At 41.5% G+C, this 20,123-nt stretch overlaps 1 protein-coding gene across 1 annotated transcript in view; it reads right to left on the bottom strand.

The window, feature by feature from the left end:
* Positions 1-16,596, bottom strand: part of LOC129077696 (cytosolic beta-glucosidase) — a 97,740-nt gene extending 81,144 nt beyond the window's left edge. Inside the window, exon 1 of the mRNA XM_054582245.1 lies at positions 16,486-16,596. Coding sequence (XP_054438220.1) covers positions 16,486-16,543 — 58 coding nt within the window. The 5' untranslated portion in view covers positions 16,544-16,596. The remainder of the gene's footprint in view (positions 1-16,485) is intronic.
* Positions 16,597-20,123: the final 3,527 nt, after the last annotated feature.

The raw sequence follows: 20,123 nt of genomic DNA, 5'->3' as shown, positions 1-20,123 counted from the left end.
TCCCATGGGTGTTTAATCACTTGTTTCAAGGGAGAAAGGTTGGATGAAGGTCATAATGACCTTCCTGTTACCGCTGTTTCCTAAAACCCCTTCAGTTCCAAGGTGCCATATTTTGGGGTACCGTGTCCTGAACCCCATCATGCATTTTATTCCTATTGCTATCACCCCCATCTATGTATAAAGGAATCTGAGCTCTCCCTGAGTTTAAGGATTTAGAAAAACTCATAGAACTGGTAACTGATGAAGTTACAATTTTTACCTGTTGTAACTGAACTAAGACTTGACTACATCCTACAACCTTTTCTACATACTAACTTATCTCTGCACCTGACTATGTGACCTTCAGAAAGCCACTCAATATCTCTGTGCCTCAGTTCCTTCATCTGCAAAATGAAAATGATAACACCTGAGTTGTCCTACTTGGCAGAGTTGTGGGGAAAATTCACTGGATGCATTACTGGAGCTGATGCATTTAAAATGGATTTGTTAGGAGGCAATGTATAATGCCATTGGTAATAAAGTTTTTTCCCTAAGCTATACTGTCTCCCCTAAGAAGAGATCTGAGAAGAGCTAGTCATTTTAGAAACACACTTGGCCTTCCTGGCCTCCCTGAGGACTACGGGCCTGGTTCTCCTTTCTGGCCCAGCTGGCTACCCTGGCTCTCCCTGGCTCAGACCTGTTGGGCAGGCCGAGGGAGAGCTGCCCATGCTCAGGGCGCGGTGCCTCTGAAGCTGCCTTCTCTGTGGCCTTGTCTGCTTCCCTTTCAAAATAACAATAATAACTTTCTCTTATAACTATAGGACAAGAGATCAAACATCAGTGCTTATAACGCAAAAGATGCCCTGCACTCAAACTGCTATTGTCCAGAAGAAACACCCTCTGCAACGTTTAAATCCTTTTAACTCTTTCCTTCCTCTACTACATGAAAATTACAAAGAGCACCTTGCAATTAATCTGTTACTTCCTAGTGACATCATGTGAAACATAAAATACTCCAAAAAACTGTGACTCCTGGGAATTTGCCTGGCCTAATTCCAGAGGCAAGTCAACCCAGGACTTTTATAAACACTAATTTTATTTTCATTTTTGTCTTATCAACCAGAAATCACAGATTTTTACTGTACGACATAATTAAGCTAAAAAATGAGCTCCCTAAATCTATTCTATGAATTGGGCCAGGTAAATTAATTCTGCTTGTCAGTGAAACTCAGATGTCTTACTTTAATGAATTCCATTTTGATATGTTTCCTAGAATGCCTATCTAAACTTGGCATTCGTGAAAATGGGCTAATGACATCTCTTTTTTTGACAAATGAAAATCACAGGCTTTGGAGTCAGCTGGATCTTTCATTATCCTCCCAACCATATTTAGAGATCACACATGTTACAGTTCCTGGGGCATGACTCTGGGAAGTCTTGTCCCCATTTCCCTAGAGAAGTGAGACCACCTGGGGGTGCATTTGACCTGGAGAACTTGACCTGAAGAGAGGTGGGTCCTATCCAGATATTCGCACCTAGAGAATTCTGAACCCACAGGTGGATTCCTGACAACCTGCCCAATCAGGAATGTGGGGTTTTATTGTTTTTTCTGTAACTTAAAGTATGTCGAGAACTCCCACATCCTAAGCTACTCTGGACAACTTCACTTCTTTGACTGTGTGTTCTTATCCGTAAAAATGGAGTAATTATGTAGGGAATGGGTGAAATGTCTGGCATGGTGGTGAATAGTAGTTGTTTAAAAAGGCAGCTATCATTGTTATTGGTATTATTCTTTTCATCCCCATAATAGCAAGCTTTTCCTATACATAATTTTTACATTTTCCAATACCCCGTGAGACTTGCCAAGGTATATTTAGATTCGTGCAATATATCCGAATGCATTTAATGACAGGCTCTGTCATCAGGCCACTCTGCTACAGTTTTTGTCTTCTAGAAGAATGCTGTTTAGATTAATATACCACAGAAATGAAAAGCCCAGCTTGAGGTATTATTGAGTCATAGTCCAGCCTGAGGAGGGCAGAACCCTCCATACCCTGCAGACAGGGCTACCCCTGGCACCGATGGCTCTTCCATATCTGTATGTGATCTACGTTTTGTTGTACTTGAAATGGTTCATTAGAAGAGGTAGGGACATCTGAAATGTCACGGCAAGTTTCTCTTGGCCCACTGTCATGTTTCATGAATTCTGACGCTGAACCCATTTGGATTAAGCAGTGACCCAATCCAAGCAAATTGCTTCTGTGCCTCTCATGTCCTATCCCCTGTTTACGTCCTAATACATCTGCATTGTGAGGCTCAGGAAGATCCATTAAGTCCTTGGGCGGTGTTTACCGCTAATGTTGTATTTTTTTTAATTATTTCTTTGAGGCTCAGCTTTTTCACAATAAAGTGATAGAAAACTACTGTGCAGACAGTGAGTTAAAGACTTTTTTAAAAAGATAAGGAAAGAATAGCATAAGATACACAATTTCAGCCTGGGAATTCTCAAAGCAATCCCTTGGGTGAGAGACAATATCTCCAAGGTTTTAAGAAAAGATACAATTTACATTTATTTGCAGACACCAAACTGGAAGAAAACATTACTTGCTGTCAATGCTTTTGGCTTTAAAAATATTTATAAGAATGAAATAGTTGCCTAGAGGTAGACATTTTATTTCAATGCCATAGGTCAGGCACATTGGATAACACCCCAGATAATATTGATGTGCCTTTGAAATTTAAAATAATGTTTACAGAATTTATTTATTCATTCATATATAGAGCACCCATCCTGAAGTATCTGGGACACTGAACAAGGTTTACATAAATCTGACTGGTTTTTTTTTTCCCCTCTGGGCCATTTGGCCCAGTCTGGTAGACCATAAATATTCAGTAATACTTTGCAATGACAAAGCATCTTTTATGCAAACATCTCTAAGTACATTATTCACCAATATTGCAATCTCCTTTTTAACCTACTGGTAAAGTCACAGAAACTAATTGACTTTCTTCAAGGTCCCATGACAAATTGTTTACTTTGTAGATTAGAGGGCAGGTGTCCTGATCTTAGCTATAACTAAAGGGAGAAACAAACAAACAAACACATTTTTTAGCTGCTTACACTGATGACTGACACTAAATATTTCTAAATTGACTCTATCAGGCAAACCGTCCTCCTTAAAGATGTTAAATGTTGTGATGCATCCAATTGAATTTTATCACTTTTGTTCCAGTTTGCCCAAGGCCAGTTACCATTTTCAGAGCCCCAAGAATGACCTATTTTAATTGAATCCTGTGACAAACACTTAAACTTTTACTCTTTAATCCAATCAATTTTCTAAATAGAAATTAAAGTTGGATCAGAAAAAGGAAACTTTTCGTGGCAGTAAGAGCAGAGCTGTGGCAACGTGTTTGAGCAAAGTGACAAGGGGGATTACTGTGAGACTTGGGCAAGCCTCACACAGTTCAGCTTATCCAAGCAAAAGAATGTAATTTGAATTGTTTATTTTACCTCTTCTCCCAAATGTTGAAGGAATTCAGGGTAAGTATAGAAAATTCAAAAAATACTGAAAAATGAGGAGATGTTTAAAATCGCCCACCTCCGTGACAGACTTAGGAACACACGTCGCAAACTCCGAACCTCAAGGAGCGTAACTGGCTGATGGCCCCAACGGCAGACCCTAAGGTCCGTGATGTGTGCCCGGGTCTCCACGGAGGCCACACCTCCCCCGGCTGATCCCAGCCGATGCCCCGTAGGGCAAAGCTGCTGCGATAAACCAGTCCCTGAAGTTGCAAGAGTCTTCTGACAGGTGCCTTTGCATCAAGGACTCCCCCAAAGACTTTATGAACTTTCCTTTGCTCTGTACCACAGTCCAAATGCTTCACTCAAACTTCCTTTCTTCCTTTCCTCCCCTTTCCTCATCCTACCTGCATCCCAGCCTCTCCTGGCTCCCCCGCGTTTCCTTCATGAGCATTTCCCCTGATAAACATGCCATGTTCCATGCCATTCTGGCGTCGGCTTCCTGGAGGGCCCAGACAGACACGCCACCTGATGGTGACGATGGTGATGGGAAGGAGGACGGTGGCGGAGGTCATCGTGACGGTGGCGGAGAGGAGAGCAAAATAAGGACTAACATTTGTTGAGTTCATTAAAAAAATTCCAGGCCCTCTGCGAAGGCATTGTTGAAATGACTCTATGTACTTCTCCCAATAATTTCCAAAAGGTAGAGGGAAGTACGTCGTAAAGAGGTTAAGTCACAAAATCAAGACCAATTAACTGTGAAAGTCAAATTAGAAGTCTTGTTTTTACTAAGCCAGTAGTTGTTTGTAGGTGTTAGTAACTACTAGATTATATTACCGCTCTGTATTAATATTTTACAGCCTAATCTTCCAGTCCTTTTTCTGGATCATTATTACACAGCTATAATTACACTTAAAATAATATCTTAAGTCTTTTTTTAAAAAAATAAATTTTTATTTAAACTTTTTGATTCCTCAAAATTTTGCAATCATCTATTTCACTTTGCTTATATCGGGCTGGTCCAATCATGCAAATACTGTTAGTTAACTTATTCAAATATTTTCCATATTTGTATCACCTATATGAAGAGCTTCCATATAAATTCTGTGTAGTTGGGGAAATTTTCCAAGCCATTAAAACAAACAAAGGTCAAACAAGACAAAGGCAAGTAACTTAGACAATCGGAAGCATTAAAACATCCCAAATAACAATACCCAGTCTCCAATTTTAGAATTTATTGGCACTATTAAATAGACCACTTAATAACAACCTAATGGGCTTTTTTTCTAAACAAAACAATTGGTACAATGAAATGCACTTAAAAAGATTTACATCCCATAAGCATCTTTCTAAGAAAGAACATCAGCTTGTAACTTGCAGCAGCTTGCTAATTCAAGAGCAGGACTTTCTGATAACAGCAAATGCCACTTAGAACAATTTGAGGTTCCTTTGATGCATAAATGAACTGACTTTCCTCAAGGTCCCCCAAGAATCACTGGGTCCATCTTCAGTCTTGGCATATTTCTGCTGATGTCTCAAAATAACTCCCTAAAAACAGAGTTTTCCAGACTTTTCATTGTAAAGACTGACTGGTAGCTACCAATAGTTTCTACTGTATGCCCACTGGCTGTGTAAGGGGGCTGTCCCATCAAACCCAACCTCCAAAACAGCTTGCATTGCTTTGCTAATAGAACTTTAAGGCAAGTTACCAACACACTACCTCCCAATCAAGTTGTCCCCCCAGAAGTCCCTCCTGCATGGGAAGGAAGCTACTCTGTCCTTCACTCTCACTCCTCTGTTTACTCCATCTTTATTTTTTTCTCAAGATTTCATTTATTTATTTTTAAAGAGAGGGGAAGGAAGGGAGAAAGAGAGGGAGAGAAACATCAGTGGTGGCTGCCTCTCAAGCGCCCCCTACTGGGGACCTGGCCCACAACCCTGGCATGTGCCCTGACTGGGAATCGAACTGCCAACCCTTTGGTTCACAGGCCCGCACCCAATCCACTGAGCTACACCAGCCATGGCATGTATATGCCATCTTTAAAGTGCCCCTTCTGGAGTTTGGATGGGGTTTGAGCAATAATTGGGCTGCAATATATGTTACAACTGCTTCTACTCTGTAGAGTTGGAAAGACTGTTTCCTCAGCTCGGCTGCAGGAAACAAACCTGCAGCTCTGACTTTTAGATGGACAAGAAACTGAATCCCTAAATGTTCTCCTTGCCTCTAAAATTGAGCACTACTGCCACTCCCCCCCTGAATGTGACTACTCAAGGGTTAACCCCTCCCTTGAAAGTCCATATTCTCTGCCCCACTCACTTTGGCTGTGGGTTCCACGTTGCCCTTCGTTGCTTTGTTTCTTGTGAGCCTTCTTACATCCTGTTCCTGCTCTGTCAGTAATAAGTTGTGTGATGTTGATCACATCGATCCATCTCTCTGGCCTTTATGAAATAAGTAATGTGTGTCAATGTTGTAAAACCATGTTCCCTGGAGAAGAGTCACGAATTGCCATGCAGGGAAGAAGCAAGAAGCAATAGAGAGGGAAATGCTGGGCGGGCGGGCACAAGTTCGCTCGTCCCTCCAACCAGAGAAGCTCCGTGTCTATCTGTTTTGTTAGAAATCTCAGTTAGGTTTTCCTTGAAAACCTAGCTCTGCTGCATTAAAAAACGTTTTCAAATCACTGGACTGAAAGATTTCTAAAGTCCTTTCTAGTCACTTCAATATTCTGAAAGAATGTTGGTTTCATGTGGGCTCCTTCTGAGCCTTTCAATTCTTTTCAGCATTTAACCCAGATTTTGCAACTGTTGCTCCTCTTTTTGTGTCCCTCGCTGACCCTAGTTCAAGCATTCTCTTCAATTATCACTTCAACTATCCTCTGCAAACTGGTGACTACCGGCAAATCCAGCCAGAAATGGAGATGTAAATTTCCGGTCATCTTTGAGGCATTTCCACTTACATACCCTACGGGTGTTGCAAACCAAATGGAACCTAACCACACAAACTCCAAACCTGTTTCATCTCCTGGGTGTTTTACTTCTGTTCGTGGCACCATCAGCCCTCCAGTTACCTTAATTATAATCACAAGAGTCACATTAATCTTCCTCCTGTTTCCTTCACACCCTACATTGCTTTCATAAACACATCCTGACTCTTCCTCAACGATGTCACTTTTTTTCCTATTCTGTCCCCTCCACCCAAATGCAGACCTTCATCTTTGTACGCCTCACCTATCGCAATTGCCGAATAACGGTTTCCCAGCCTCCCTCTCCACTCTTCGGTGCATCTTCCACACTGCAGGCAAACGCTTTCTAACATAAAGACCCAATCATATTATTCTCTTTGCTTAAGAATATTTTATGGCTATCAAGAATCTGTTGCATATGTTCTAATACCGTCTCCTTAGCTGATACCTTACATACCTTTTCTATCTTTCCAGATTCAAATCCTGCCAGTCACCCTGTCATCGGAAAAACAGGGCCTGTGGCAAGCTTTCTCTAATGCACAACTTCACAGAGCACTTGTTAAAAAAAAAAAAAAAAAGGAAATTTCTGGATTCCATCCATAAATACTGTTATTATATAGCCTAGTATGGTGCCTCTCAAATCTATAGTTGAACAAGGGCTCCAGGCGACTCTAATACATTTTAAAGTATCGGAATCCTAAACCATTTACCTGGAGGTGATCATACCATTCTGCAAATACAACATAAGTATTCACGCTTTTGTGCCATGGCTCAAAATGTCTCCTCTGCTTCTGTGCCCCTCCCCATGTCTTTCCTCAGGAAGAAAACAAAACAAATTTCTTCAAAGTCCAATTTTGATGCCCATAACATCCTCCCCCAATGTTATTCTTGTATCCTCACCCCTCCCACCTATTCTCCAATAGCACTTGGTCTGTCTACTGTTAGAATTATTACATTATATTATAGTCTCCCTCAGTAGAACGTTGGATTCCAATGATCATTTTATTTACTTTTTATACCACCAGGCTCTATTATCCAAAGTAAATAAATATTTAATGAGGATGAGGTACATAGTAGTAATTCAAATAAATATTCATTTAATTTAATTTCATTAACTCATGCCAGAGAACCCAGGCCTTCCAGTAAGACATGAAGACAGACCTTTTTTGAATCTTGCATGATTTCTCTCCAAGTAAGAGAAAAGTCATCATCAATAACAAGCCAATCATATCATAGATTTAATATGGTCGTATCTGGTTTTTACTTGAGCCAAAGAGAATGTGCCGAAATGGCTCTAGAAGATGTTTTGGCCTCGGCTGTGTAGTGTCTGTGCTGAGAACCAACCCCCCAGTTCTCACTCCATCAAATCGGTCTTGTTGCAGGAATTCGTTGCGTGCCCACATTTGGCATTGTGGGGACCCAGAGGATACATCAGAGTCCCCATCACCCCCATCCCCTTATCTTGATCTTTACACAAACACAATAGGCAATGCCCAAGCCCTTTTGCAACATTTCACCCTGTGGGAGAGCCTTAGCCTCCCATATTCTGTTACAGAGAGGCCGAGGTGCACCCGCACCAGTGCCTGCCACCTAGACCTGGATAATAATTTATAAGATATATGAAATAATAGACCAACATGAGAAAATGTTACTCTTTCAAAGATCCCCAAGTATGCATCTGTATGATGGACTGCAATGACTCCAAAGGAAGATTATTGTCTTTAGAGTAAATAATGTACTTTTTTCCCCAAGTCTCAATGCCTATATTTAAATGATTATTCATGGGTGCTGGGGGAGACCTTAAGCCTTAGCTTGGTAATTCCCAGCACAAAAATGGGTAATGTCTCAAAAACCTTGTTTCTGAGTCAACTGCCCACAAACTCACCATTGTGTCTTACAATATGTTCCAATTTCCCAAGCCAACCCCCAAACTGATTTATCTCGTTACACAGCTGAAGGATATTCCGCGATACCTACTCCTATTTACAAGATTGTTCCTTAGAGAAAATGTTCTCTGCATTCCCAGTCAAGTGGCATATAAATACTTTCTCCCTGCATTCAGGGACACACGGAGAAAGATGAGAGGATGAAAATGAGAAGTGAATGAGATCAGATATTCCCAGGAATCAGAATCCTGTTAGTCATATACATACATTCAAAAAGTGCCCTTCTCTTCTTGATGACTGCTCATTAGGGGCAAAGATTTGTAGCCTCCACATCAAGAGAGAAATTTTTAGAATTGGAAGTGACTCCTACCCTCCCCTGTAGGCCAACCTAGTTGAAACATAAGACGATTTGACATTGAATGTGAAACTGGCTAACCTCTTGTCTATATTTTACATTTTCCCTTACCTCTATTAAGTACATACTGTAATTAGCATACATTTTAAATAGGTTGTAAATGGTTACATCACAGAAAATATATCCCTGCTTGAATCAACTTAAAACTAAACAAATTTATAGTTTCAAAATATAAAATAGGCTTCATAGATGGGAAGAAAAAAAGTACACTAAGTTGGAGATTTTTCTATTATTAAAATGTAAAGGATTTTTAAAATCTCATTTATTTTGTCAATTGGTTCTGCTTAACATTCTTCGGCCCAGTCCACTCTCAATTATCCATGCTGAGGAAGGGGGATCAGTGGCCTGGATAATCTAAAACAGCAGACAATTTTAAAAGCCCTTGTGTTTGGCCTGGGCATACTTTACAATCAAACTCTGATTATTCACACTAATGAAAGGAAGGGCAGACACCTTGAGAAAGATCCAAAGCTAGTACAGACCTGCTCAGCTGGCTGAGGGCCCCTCGAGGCAGAGGCCCATGTGGCACAGCAGAAGGAAAACAACAGAGCCCAGCCGCTGCCCATGGCGACCACCCATTCACCCCTGACATCCGAAATACCAGCGCTCAGCTACAACATCCGTATCAGCACCTTTCCTGATATTAGTCATCTTTAGAAGCATGCAGTTACCTCCAAATGCCCCCAAGGAAAAAGCCATGTTATCCAGGTTGTTCCAAATAGTTAAGGTAAGAATAGATCGTCCACGTGCACTGAACACTTCTTTGGGGGTTCCCTTGCCCCCACCTCACCCCAGCCCATAGTACCTCTACCAAGCTCACAGGAGCACGTGCAGAAGAGCAGCATAAAGGACAGATATGAAAGAGGCAGAGTGTAGGAGCAGGAGAAGGTCCAGGCTGGAAGTTAGGAGGCCTGAATCTCTGTCCCCTGTGGGTCTCTGCTCATGCCACCAGCCAGCGGTGCAGTCAGGCAGAGGGGACAGGGTGTGTGACAGTGCCTGAAGGTCATGGCACATTTAAAGAACCACATGTACTTTGTTTTGGTCAAAGAACAAATGGAGAAGAGGCAAGAGATAAAAATTGGGATGTAGTCGGAAGTGACAGAGGGTTTTGGGGGTTTTTTTTATGCCACGCCAAGAAAATAATTTGTTTTAATAATCACTGAAATGCATTGAACACTTACAGTTTGCCCAGCGCTGCTCTATGCATTAGCTGTTAATAAACACATTTAATAATTACAACAACCCTGAGACAGACACTATTACTGTTCTCATTTTACAAATGAGGAAACTGAGGCACGCAAAGTTTAGATATCTCCCTAGATCACACAGCTGGTAAGTAGAGGAGCCAAGATTCAAACCTAGTCTGTTTGATTTCAGGGTTCATTCTCTCTCTCAAAAAATGGATGTGGTCAGAATTTTACAAGACCCTGCTAGAAGCCATGCGCCAGACAGCCTGGAGCAGAGTGGAGTGGAAGGAAGCAGACTTTAAGAACAGAAGGAACAGTGAGTTTCAGACCTAAAGGAAAAATAATAGTAATGATGAAAAGGGATATAATCAAGACTTTTAGAGAACATAGAATAAAAGCATTGATTAAATAAAGGAGAGAATATGAGGAAAAGTCTAGCAAGAGTCCCATGTTTCTGGCTTAGGCATTGTGTGATGGCCTAATCCTTTTTAAAGAACCACTCAACCTTGTGCATCAGTGAACCTACCTGGAAAGCAATGTTACCCGATGGGCAGGCCCAGGCATGAACTGCACAAGTAATCCCTTTTTTTTTCCGCAGTATGATGTTACCACATATCCAAACAAACAAATGTCCTATCTTAGCTGATGAAATTAGCGGTGACTAAAAAAGTTATGTATGAATTCATAGGACAATATATAGAACCTACACTCTGAACAAATTATTGAGTGGTGGAAGATTTTTTTTCTGGTTTTTCAAAGTTAAATATACTGACTCACATTTAGCTTTGCATGTTACATCCATGTGTAACTATAGAGATACAGGTAAGGGAGAATGGGCACCGGAAGAATAAAAAAGAGGCACACATGTTATAGGTTATCAAAATATTTATAAGTATCTTAAAGAAATGAAGACAACTTATAGGATGTTCCTATTAGGGCAATAAGAAATAAAAGGGTATGTGTGCCTGAAAGTCCGTGAATGTATAGAAAAAGACTGGAAGTACATACTCAAAATTGGAAAGTACCTCTCTGGCTAATTTTTAAATTTTATTTCTTCCTTGTTTATATGTTTTTAATGTTCTACAATTACCATGAATTACCTTCAAAATACACACATTTTGTTTGTTTCTAAAAATATGTGATTCATATCCATTTTGTATTTAGAACTTTGTCAATACAAAAGAACACACAGGAGGGAGCCCCTTACTGATAAATAACCTGCATATAATGACAGTGATGTCAATAGATACCTTTTGGCACTGCCCTTTAAGCCAACTAAGATATTGGGACATTTGGTACACTGGGAATATGAGTGTTGAGAATTAAGGGCGGTTAGAAATATGAAAAGTACCTGTGGCTTAGAGCAACTGGCCACAGAAGCAGATGCCTGGAAACCTGTCTTTCCTGGTCACTGTAGCCTTCTTTCCCTCTGGCTTTCCTCTCATTGTCTGAATATCTCATTCTTGTTATATTGTCTGAGATTCCATGTTATCTATACCCTTCTAAAAGCATAGGACTAGAAAATTCAGACCTCACATCCAGAGATTGGACATGGTAGAGGTGATGAGGAGGAGGATAATGGTAAGAAGAGGGGGGAGGATTCAGTTGTTAACTTTCAATAATACTTCACAGTTTATGAGGCACTTCCCTATATTAACATGTATTAATGAAGACCTCCAGTTCAAGATGGGGAACAAAGTACACGTATTTCATTCTTCTTCCTCTCACAACTCCATTGAAATGGCAGTAATTTTTTTAAAGAATCCGCAACAAAGCTGAAAACAAAAAAATAAAGTTCCAGTAGAAACGTTTATTAAATAATATCTAGATAATTGAGAGAAAATAGGACTGAATTGTCTGAGAAACTAAAACAAAGAATTACAAGAGAAACTCACACACTTAAGGTGACCTGTAAGGATTAAGAGGTGTTCCCCTGGTGAATCTGTGCATCAGCCAATGCAGAGAGCAGAGCAGAGCAATGGTCACAGTAATTAATGAAACGATTATCTGTCCTATCACATGCTGGCCTGACTGATTCCTCTCCCCAATAATCAGAGCAGTTGGTGCTGCCTTTGCCCCATGTCCAAGTCCCAAGACATGCTTCATAAAAGTGAGAGATGTGACTGGGATGGATTCCTAAGAAGGGTAGAATGCTACTGAGCAAGTCAATAAAAGTAGAACTCTGGAGCTGAATGTGAACTTGAAGTGCAGTGGATAAAGAAAACATAAAAGTAAAAATCGTAAACATCCTTCCTTGAAGTCCTCCTTGTCTGGCAGTTGCTGAAGTCTAAGTCTTGGCTTCCTCACTCATACACATTGTCCTGTCATGAGAAGACTGACTACCCATAGGTTCCCACCCACTTGCACAGAACCCTGCTTTTTCTAGAGTGAGTCCTATTTCAGTTCAATAGAATTATCTAACTTCAAAGGAAGCCTAGCTCAGTTGCAAATAGAATTCAACATATTCTCTCATTCATAAATATGGACAGGCACTCAAGAATGGCCATACCTTTGACCAAAAAAAAAAAAAAAAGCATGAAAGACAAAGACCTAAATAAACAAATAACCCAAAGAGCTCAAAGAAATATCATTAAAAAAGAATTGCAAAAGAAAGAAAATGTGTTTTTCAAACTAGCATTCTTAAAAATATTTGTGTGGTGACTGCATCCTGAAAACAAAACATATCTTCCTAAAAATGAAGCAATTAAGAATAAGAATGACTTCCTAAAACCTAAAATTATGATTGCCACAATTAAATATTCAATAGAGGGGTTGAAAAACAGAATGAATGAATCAAAAGTCCAAATTAATAACCTGGAAGATAAGGGAATCAAATTTTCAAAGAAGCAAAATATGTAAGATGAAGTTCTCCAATATTCACCCAATAACATTTTAAAAAAAAGAGAGACATCAGCATTAGAAACTTTACAGGTGAGAAATCTGAGGCCTGGAGAAGTCACTTAACTCTCCAGTGGTCCACAGATAGAGTTGGAATATTCCAGATGTGTTCTGCTCAAAAGCCCAAGGCTTAAATTCAATCAGCATATGGAAGTGTGGCCCTAACGGCTGTTTAGAGCTGGCACCCACACTGGTAAGTTAATATAGGTGCCAGCCTGGTCATGACAGTTGTTTACAGCTGGCCTCTCCTCTGAATGGCCAAGGAAGATGCTAGTCCGTCCCAGACTGGTTGTTCCCAGAGGGCATCTATTCTCATTAATCAAGACAGATGCCCATCGAATCTACACCTATTGTTTACAGTTAGCATCTGGCTGGTGATTGTATCAGTTGACGAATATTGAATATCATCCCTGTCTTAGCCCATTCTCTTTCAATGAAGCCACGTAATTTCATTGTACAATCAAAAAAGGGGGCAATATTTGAGGGCTGTTTTGTTTTTTTTTTTTTTTTGTGGATCTCACATTTGAAGCCGAAGAAAAGAAATGAGGGTGATCTCTGTCATAGCAACTTTAAAGCTATGAGAAATTTTATGGAAAAGTGTTGACCTCCCTTCTTTCTTTCCCCTGCCTCCCACACTTGTAGTCTATTTTCCCTCCTTTCTTAGGTCGTTCAAAGAATAAGTGAGCCCTGTTCTAGAAGTCTACCGAGGGTAGCCAAAACACCAAGCTCCAAACTGGGATGTTTAATCCAAGAGGCTTAGCAGGGTAGAGGAACCAGGCTCCACAGCCAAAATTGGCTGAACGGAAAAAGCAAGCAGGAGGGGGTCTAAAGTAACAGGGAGGCTGTGCTGAAAGCTCCCACAGTCAGGCAAAATGCGCCTCCAGCGCAGATTCATGGGGGCCAACTGAGTTTTGAAAAGGTACCAAGGAGGAAACAGCCTCGATAGCATCACCATAGACTGGACCTAAAACCAACCACTTCAGTTGCCCCCTTACTTCTCCCATTTTTTTCAGTGCAAAATTAACCCCAAATTTCTTAACATAGAATTTCATCTTTGACACACCAAGATTGATAAATGGCCAAAGTCTGAAGTCAGTCCCAAGTTCTACCAACGTAAAGCCAAAGTCAAACTTCAATCAAATCCCAATGTTTTATTAGTACCCATTGTGGCATCGAGGTTGATAATGGCATTCATAAAACTGAGGACTTCGCTTCCTTAGGAACCACAAGCCCAGGTCCCACCAGGAAGGGCTCACAGAGTAGCTGAGACTTTGTTTGGAATTTGTGGGGGTCTGCAGAGCATTTTCACCCTGAGGGGCCATTCCTGACATCGCTGGGAGTTATAAGCTCACAAGGGCTGCGGAGTTGGGTCCCAAATGTCATTTTCATAGCTCCTCCGTGGCTTGCCAAGGAGAAAGTAAATAGGATGCCACTGAGCTACTTGCTGTTTTGTGCCCCATCTCCCCTCCCGCCAGAAACAGAGTCACCTTTGCAAAGGGATAAAAATTATGGGAATTTTTCTGTATTTTGAAATATCACATGAGATTCACTTCTGTAAATGATAATTATCTGCACTTTCTCCTAATCTAAGAAATACATTTTTACAGGTTTTACAATGTTTTTCACAACCCACCTAAAACATATAATTTTCCTCCTGCTTATACCGCTAGTTTAGTACTTACTAGATTTACAGAGGGCTTTCCTCCACAAGGCTCAAGGTACCACACAGAACTCTTATATAATAAACATGGCATTAAACGAATCTTTAAAACTGTAAACAGGGAAGTCACCTGCGTGGTGGTAGAAAGGATATGAGCCAAGACGGGAAGAAGGAAGAAGAGCCCTGGGTCTGGGGAAATATGCAACCAAGTAGTCAGGATGTTAGGGCACCAGGAGATCAGAAGGCCCTGTCCCGTCCCTTTCAGCCAGCCCCACCTGCAAAGACGCTGACAGTGCCTTCTCTGCCAAATGACAGAGCCCAGGCAACTCCAGTTCCGGGCAGGGGTGCGGTGTGGGTATACAGGTGAGCGGGGAAGCGGCGGAGAATGCTAGTTACCACTCAGGGCCCTTGAGAGGGTATCTTTGCAAACAAACATACCTACACAGACAACTGTGTTTTGAAAAATCAGTGGAAAGACATGCGTGGTAATGTTTTATAACACATTATTATAACAAATCACCAAAACTTTATATTTCTTTTTCTTCAACAAGTACAATTCATGTTCAGTTCTGCTGAGTGCCTGGAACCTCCAAAGGCTCTCCGAGGCCAAGGCAGCCCAAAAGCTCAAAGATTCTCAGTAATTCCCAGGCTGCATTGATTTAACAAAGCCACATGTCGATGTCCTGCATGTGTAGTCTGTGCAACCGTGGAAGGGTATTTAAACAGCAGCTCTCCCAGCAGCTGCTGGTAGAATGAGCAAGGAAGGAGATACTCTTATTTGTGGTTCAAAGTAGAAATGAGCATTTTCACTAAATAGAGCAGACAAATAACTCACCTGACAGTGCAGAGTAGGAAAGAATCTAGCCAGGAAAAAGAACAACAGTAATAATATTAGTAGTAGTAGTAGTAACAGTAGTACCAGTGTTAATAATAATAGTGTTGTTTTGTTGTTTACTGGGACTATGTGCCAGGCACTCTTGTGCTCCAGTTACGTATACTAACTGGTTTAATCTCCAGAACAAACCTACAAGGTGGCCATGACCATTTCCCTAATTTTACAAATAAGGAAACTGAGACAAATAAGTTATTTGCCCACAGCCACTCAGATAGTTAGTGCTTGAACTGGGATTCAGGCCCAGCACAAAAGGATAGATAAGAGTTGGAAAAGAGTGAACACAGAGAAGTCGCTGTGTGAGTTAACAAAGAGAGCAGGCACGTTGGCTCAAGTTCCCCTCCCTAGAAGCTGTTGATAGAGAGTAAGCAGCACAATAGCATGTCTGAGGCAACTAATAGAGGTTTCTCTCTCACATCGACATCTTTTGATGTCTCTCTTTCTCTCTCTCCAATCAATGAACTTATCCTTGGGTGAGAATTAAAAAAAAAAACAAAAACATGGGGCTAGGGCTTCACATCTAGGGAGTCTGGCTCCAGAGCCCATCATCATAGGAGCCATGCTATGCTTCTTCTGGAACCTGATTCTCTTCACTTTACTCCGGCTCTGTCCCTGCTCCTCTGTGTGGTCCCCTCTCTGATCTGCCTGACCTCTCTCCTAGTTGCCTCTCCTGATTTTCATTCCTAGAGGGACAGCCTCTTCAATTACTCAATATTGTCCCAGCCAATAGGAAAACTGTTATTTTGGGGGGCCTTGGCACAAATGTGTTGAAGAAACCAAGGACCAATGCCCAGAGCTGCCAGTGGACATAAACCGATGTCTGAGGGACGCTTGAACTGACAGGAAAGACCGCGGAAGCTTGGTGTTCAGCCCTCACCACCTGCCCCCTGCCAGGCCTCAGCAAAGGGTCACAGAATGTGAGCCCCTTCTGTGTGACGTGGGATGCAGTTTCATTTCCACAGTGAGAGGCTCTGCAACCCTCTTCTTTCTTCTCTTTCTGCCTCCTCACCCACCCTCTTCCCGAGACACACAGAACCCTCCAGAAATACCTCATCCCAGCCCTGCAAAAGGGAAGGAGCTTCTCCTACCTTCCACCTGATACGCTGCGGTGGCCGCCCCCCAGCCAAAGCCTGCAGGGAAAGCCATGGGTGCAGGAGGACAGCGGGGCACACGGAACACTCGCTGAAGGGAACGCTGTCCTTCAGTCAGAGCAGCCCAGCCACTGTGGCAACAGCAGCTAAACCCTCACCCTCGTCAGGAGTCACAGAACGCAACTGTGTATGCAAATAAGACAGGGTCCGATTAAAGATTCCCATCTGACTGGCCATGACCTTAATAAGGTGGAGACTTTGGACCAGGCGAGCATGCCAGCCAATGCCCTTTTCCTCTAGGCAACACTCCCTGCTCCTCCTAACAGAGCCTGCGGGCTGGGTACGACCACATCCCTGCTTTGGCAGGTCACCCATTCATCTGGCTTTTTGCCTGTGAACGAAATGCATAGGCAATTTTAAAGCCACACAATCCTTCTAGAATTTTCCTCAAACAATCCCTCCCAATTCCTAATCGACGCTCCTTAGCAGTAACTACTCTCAACTATTTCTTCCGGTACAGGAGCCGCCCTTAATACATGTGAGGGAAATACATTCCAAGACGCCGTGGGGATGCCTGAAACCTGTGTGTACCATACACACGTATACCTATGACAAAGCTTAATTTATAAATTAGGCACAGTGAGATACTAAGAACAATAACGAATGATGAAATAGAACAATTTTAACAATATACCGCAATAACAGTATGTGAACGTGCTCTGTCTTAAAATACTTTACTGTACTGTTCTCACCTTTCTCCTTGCGGTGATGTGAGACGACGCAAAGTCCACGTGATGGGAAGAAGTGACCAGCATGGGCACCGCGACGTAGCATTAAGCTACTCTTGCTCTCGGGGCCATTTTTAAGTAAAACAAGGGCTGCCGGAACACAAGCATTGAAACACCATGACAATTGATCTGCAAACCTGTGATTAGAGAGGCCCTCCAACGCCGGGCAAGGGGGTGAGTCGGGTCTTGGGCAAGACAGAGTCTGACGTTGCAAGAATTTTTTATGCTACTTAGGTGTGCAACCTAAAACTTATGAATTGTTTACTTTGGAATTTTCTCACCTAATATTTTCAGGCCATGGTTGACTGCAACTAACTGAAACCTCACAAAGTAAAACTATGGATAAGGAGAGAATACTGTGTTTAATTCGACATGGTTTTAATAATGCGATGATGCTTTTAATTTGTTTTTAGATTTTAGATTATGATTACTGACTTCTAGATATAGGAGTAGAAAATCCTAGTTCATTTTCTCTCTCTCTCTCTCTCTTTCATCCACTGAACAGGATAAAATGACCTTTTCAGTTTAAGTAAATATTTGTTATTTACATTCCTATGACTATATATGGTTCAAAATTCAGCCATGCATAAAAAGTTGCATGTAAGTAAGTACAAGTTGCTTACATGCAACTTTTTACTTTCCCCAGGGTTAATCAACTATCTGGTTTTTATATTTAATTTTTCCATACCTGTAACTAATTGATCCCCAGACACTCTGACCAGAGTATACACCCCCACATTGTTCAAACCCCTCTGTTTTCCTGCTCCATTCTGCACAGTTTGCTTTTAGGCGGCCGACAAGCTAGCTCCATAACCTGCTACCTCCTTCCCTGTCTCCTGAGCTTTCTCCCTCTTTGTTTCTCCTTCCTTTTCAGAGAAGCAAATCCTCAAATAACTTTCTGAAAGAAGGGGTGTGAAAGGTGCACTTTTTGAAACCCTGTAGTTCTAGAATTGTCTCTATCCTAACATCACACTTGCTATGTATTTGTGTATTATGGCATTTGATGATGGAGAGCATTTTCACTTAGAAACTTGAAAGCACTGATTCATGGCTTTCTAGCTTCCAATGCAGCTATCACAAAGAGGGATGACAATCCAAGTCCTGATCTTTTCTGTGCGACCTGTGTTGTGTTCCCCAAGCCTCTCTTTCTGAAGTTTCACAGTCTTGTGGCTTGATGTGGGACTCATCCAGGCACTCGGCGTGTGTTCCACAGTGATGCGGAATGTTGGCCACAGGGAAACTGGGGGAGGGTCCCACAGGAACTCACTGTACTGTCTTTGCAACTTTCCTGTATCTCCAGAAAAGATCCACAATTAAAAGTTCATTTCTTTAAATGCTCATAAAGAGAGGAGTTAGGCAAAATCAAAGTGAGAAAAGTTACTTTTTCAGTTCCTCAAGTCGCACTAAATTATCCTACACTGTCATGACAGGAACACAAGATTGAAATGAGGTGTAACTAGGCTGAAATCTCACCCTCTGGTTATCCTAACCCCAAGAGGAAAGGTGTTAATATAAAAGGAAATGATGGGAGGCATTTAAAGGTACATGCTTGGAGATATAAATATAAAAAATGCAGGGCACACTACTGAACTGGGTCCCTACATTCATTCAGTTCTGAAGCAATCATCATAACCTCAGTGAAAAATATATATTAAATTATTTTCATATGGACCACTAGATGGCAGCATTGCAACTTTTTTTAGGTTTACGAGTTGCTGTACAGAGTGTTACTAAAATTTAGTTATCTCGCCAGGGGCCACCTGCCCCAGCAACCCCTAGCTAACTGCTACTGCTCTCCTGAATTTCTCTCGAAAGGACACTCTACCCTCTAACGTTCCACATTCTCTGAAGTTACGTGACCACAAATGGCAGAATTTTGTTTTTCTCAGCTCTAATGGAATTCTCTAGTATAGGATTCTCAAAAGTTTTGGTGTAAGGACATCTTTACGCTCTTAAAAATAATTGAGGACCTTACACAGATGTTTAAAACATGAGTTATATATTTTTAAAGATTTTATTTATTTATTTATTAGAGAGGGAGGAAGGTTGGGAGAAAGAGAGGGAGAGAAACATTGAAGTGAGAGAGAGAAACATCAGTCGGTTGCCTCAAGTACACCCCCACCAGAGACCAGGCTAGAAACCCAGGCATGTGCCCCAGTCTAGCACTGAACCTGCGATCTTTCACGTTATGGGATGAGGCCCAACCAACTGAGCCATGCTGGTCAGGATGAAATGGGGGTTATAGCTATCAATATTTACTCTATTCAAAATTAAAACTGAGATTTAAAAATAATATTTACTGATGACTTCTTTTTTAAATAGCATTAAAAGCATGCGAACATAAATAACACATTTTATGAAAAAGAATCACTCTGAAACAAAAAAAAATAACTTCGTGAGAAGGAAGTTTTACATTTTTGCAAATCTCTTTCGTGCCTGCCTTAATAGAAAGGTGGAGGCTCCTATCTGTTTCTTATTTGATGTGTTGCCTGCGGAAAACTCCTCTGCCTACTCACAGAACAGGAGATGAAGGTGAAAAATGCCGATCAGGTCTCAGTATCATGAGGAAGAGAGTTTTGACCTGCTGGGCGCTCAGAAAGGTCTCCAGAGCCCCAGGGGACCCTTCGCTGTCATGGCACGCTCCCCAGGCCCGCCCACGGCTGCCCACTACCCTCCGCGCCTTCTCTCTTTCAGAGATCTCTCTCCACTAACATCCGCTGCACGAGGGCCCTTTGGCTGTAAGGCAGGAATTTGCTGCCGCTATCTTGAGTAACAAGAAATTATTTTACTTCTTTACTTTCTTTCTACAAAAAGATTTCTGCTATCACGGTCGTATCCAGCAAGACT

Source organism: Pteronotus mesoamericanus, unplaced genomic scaffold (assembly GCF_021234165.1).
Source record: "Pteronotus mesoamericanus isolate MK-2021 breed Mesoamerican mustached bat unplaced genomic scaffold, CSHL_Meso_final contig_68, whole genome shotgun sequence".
In the NCBI taxonomy this organism is placed as follows: Eukaryota; Metazoa; Chordata; class Mammalia; order Chiroptera; family Mormoopidae; genus Pteronotus; species Pteronotus mesoamericanus.
Note: the sequence above shows the minus strand (reverse complement) of the source record. Positions and strands in the feature narration are given on the sequence as shown.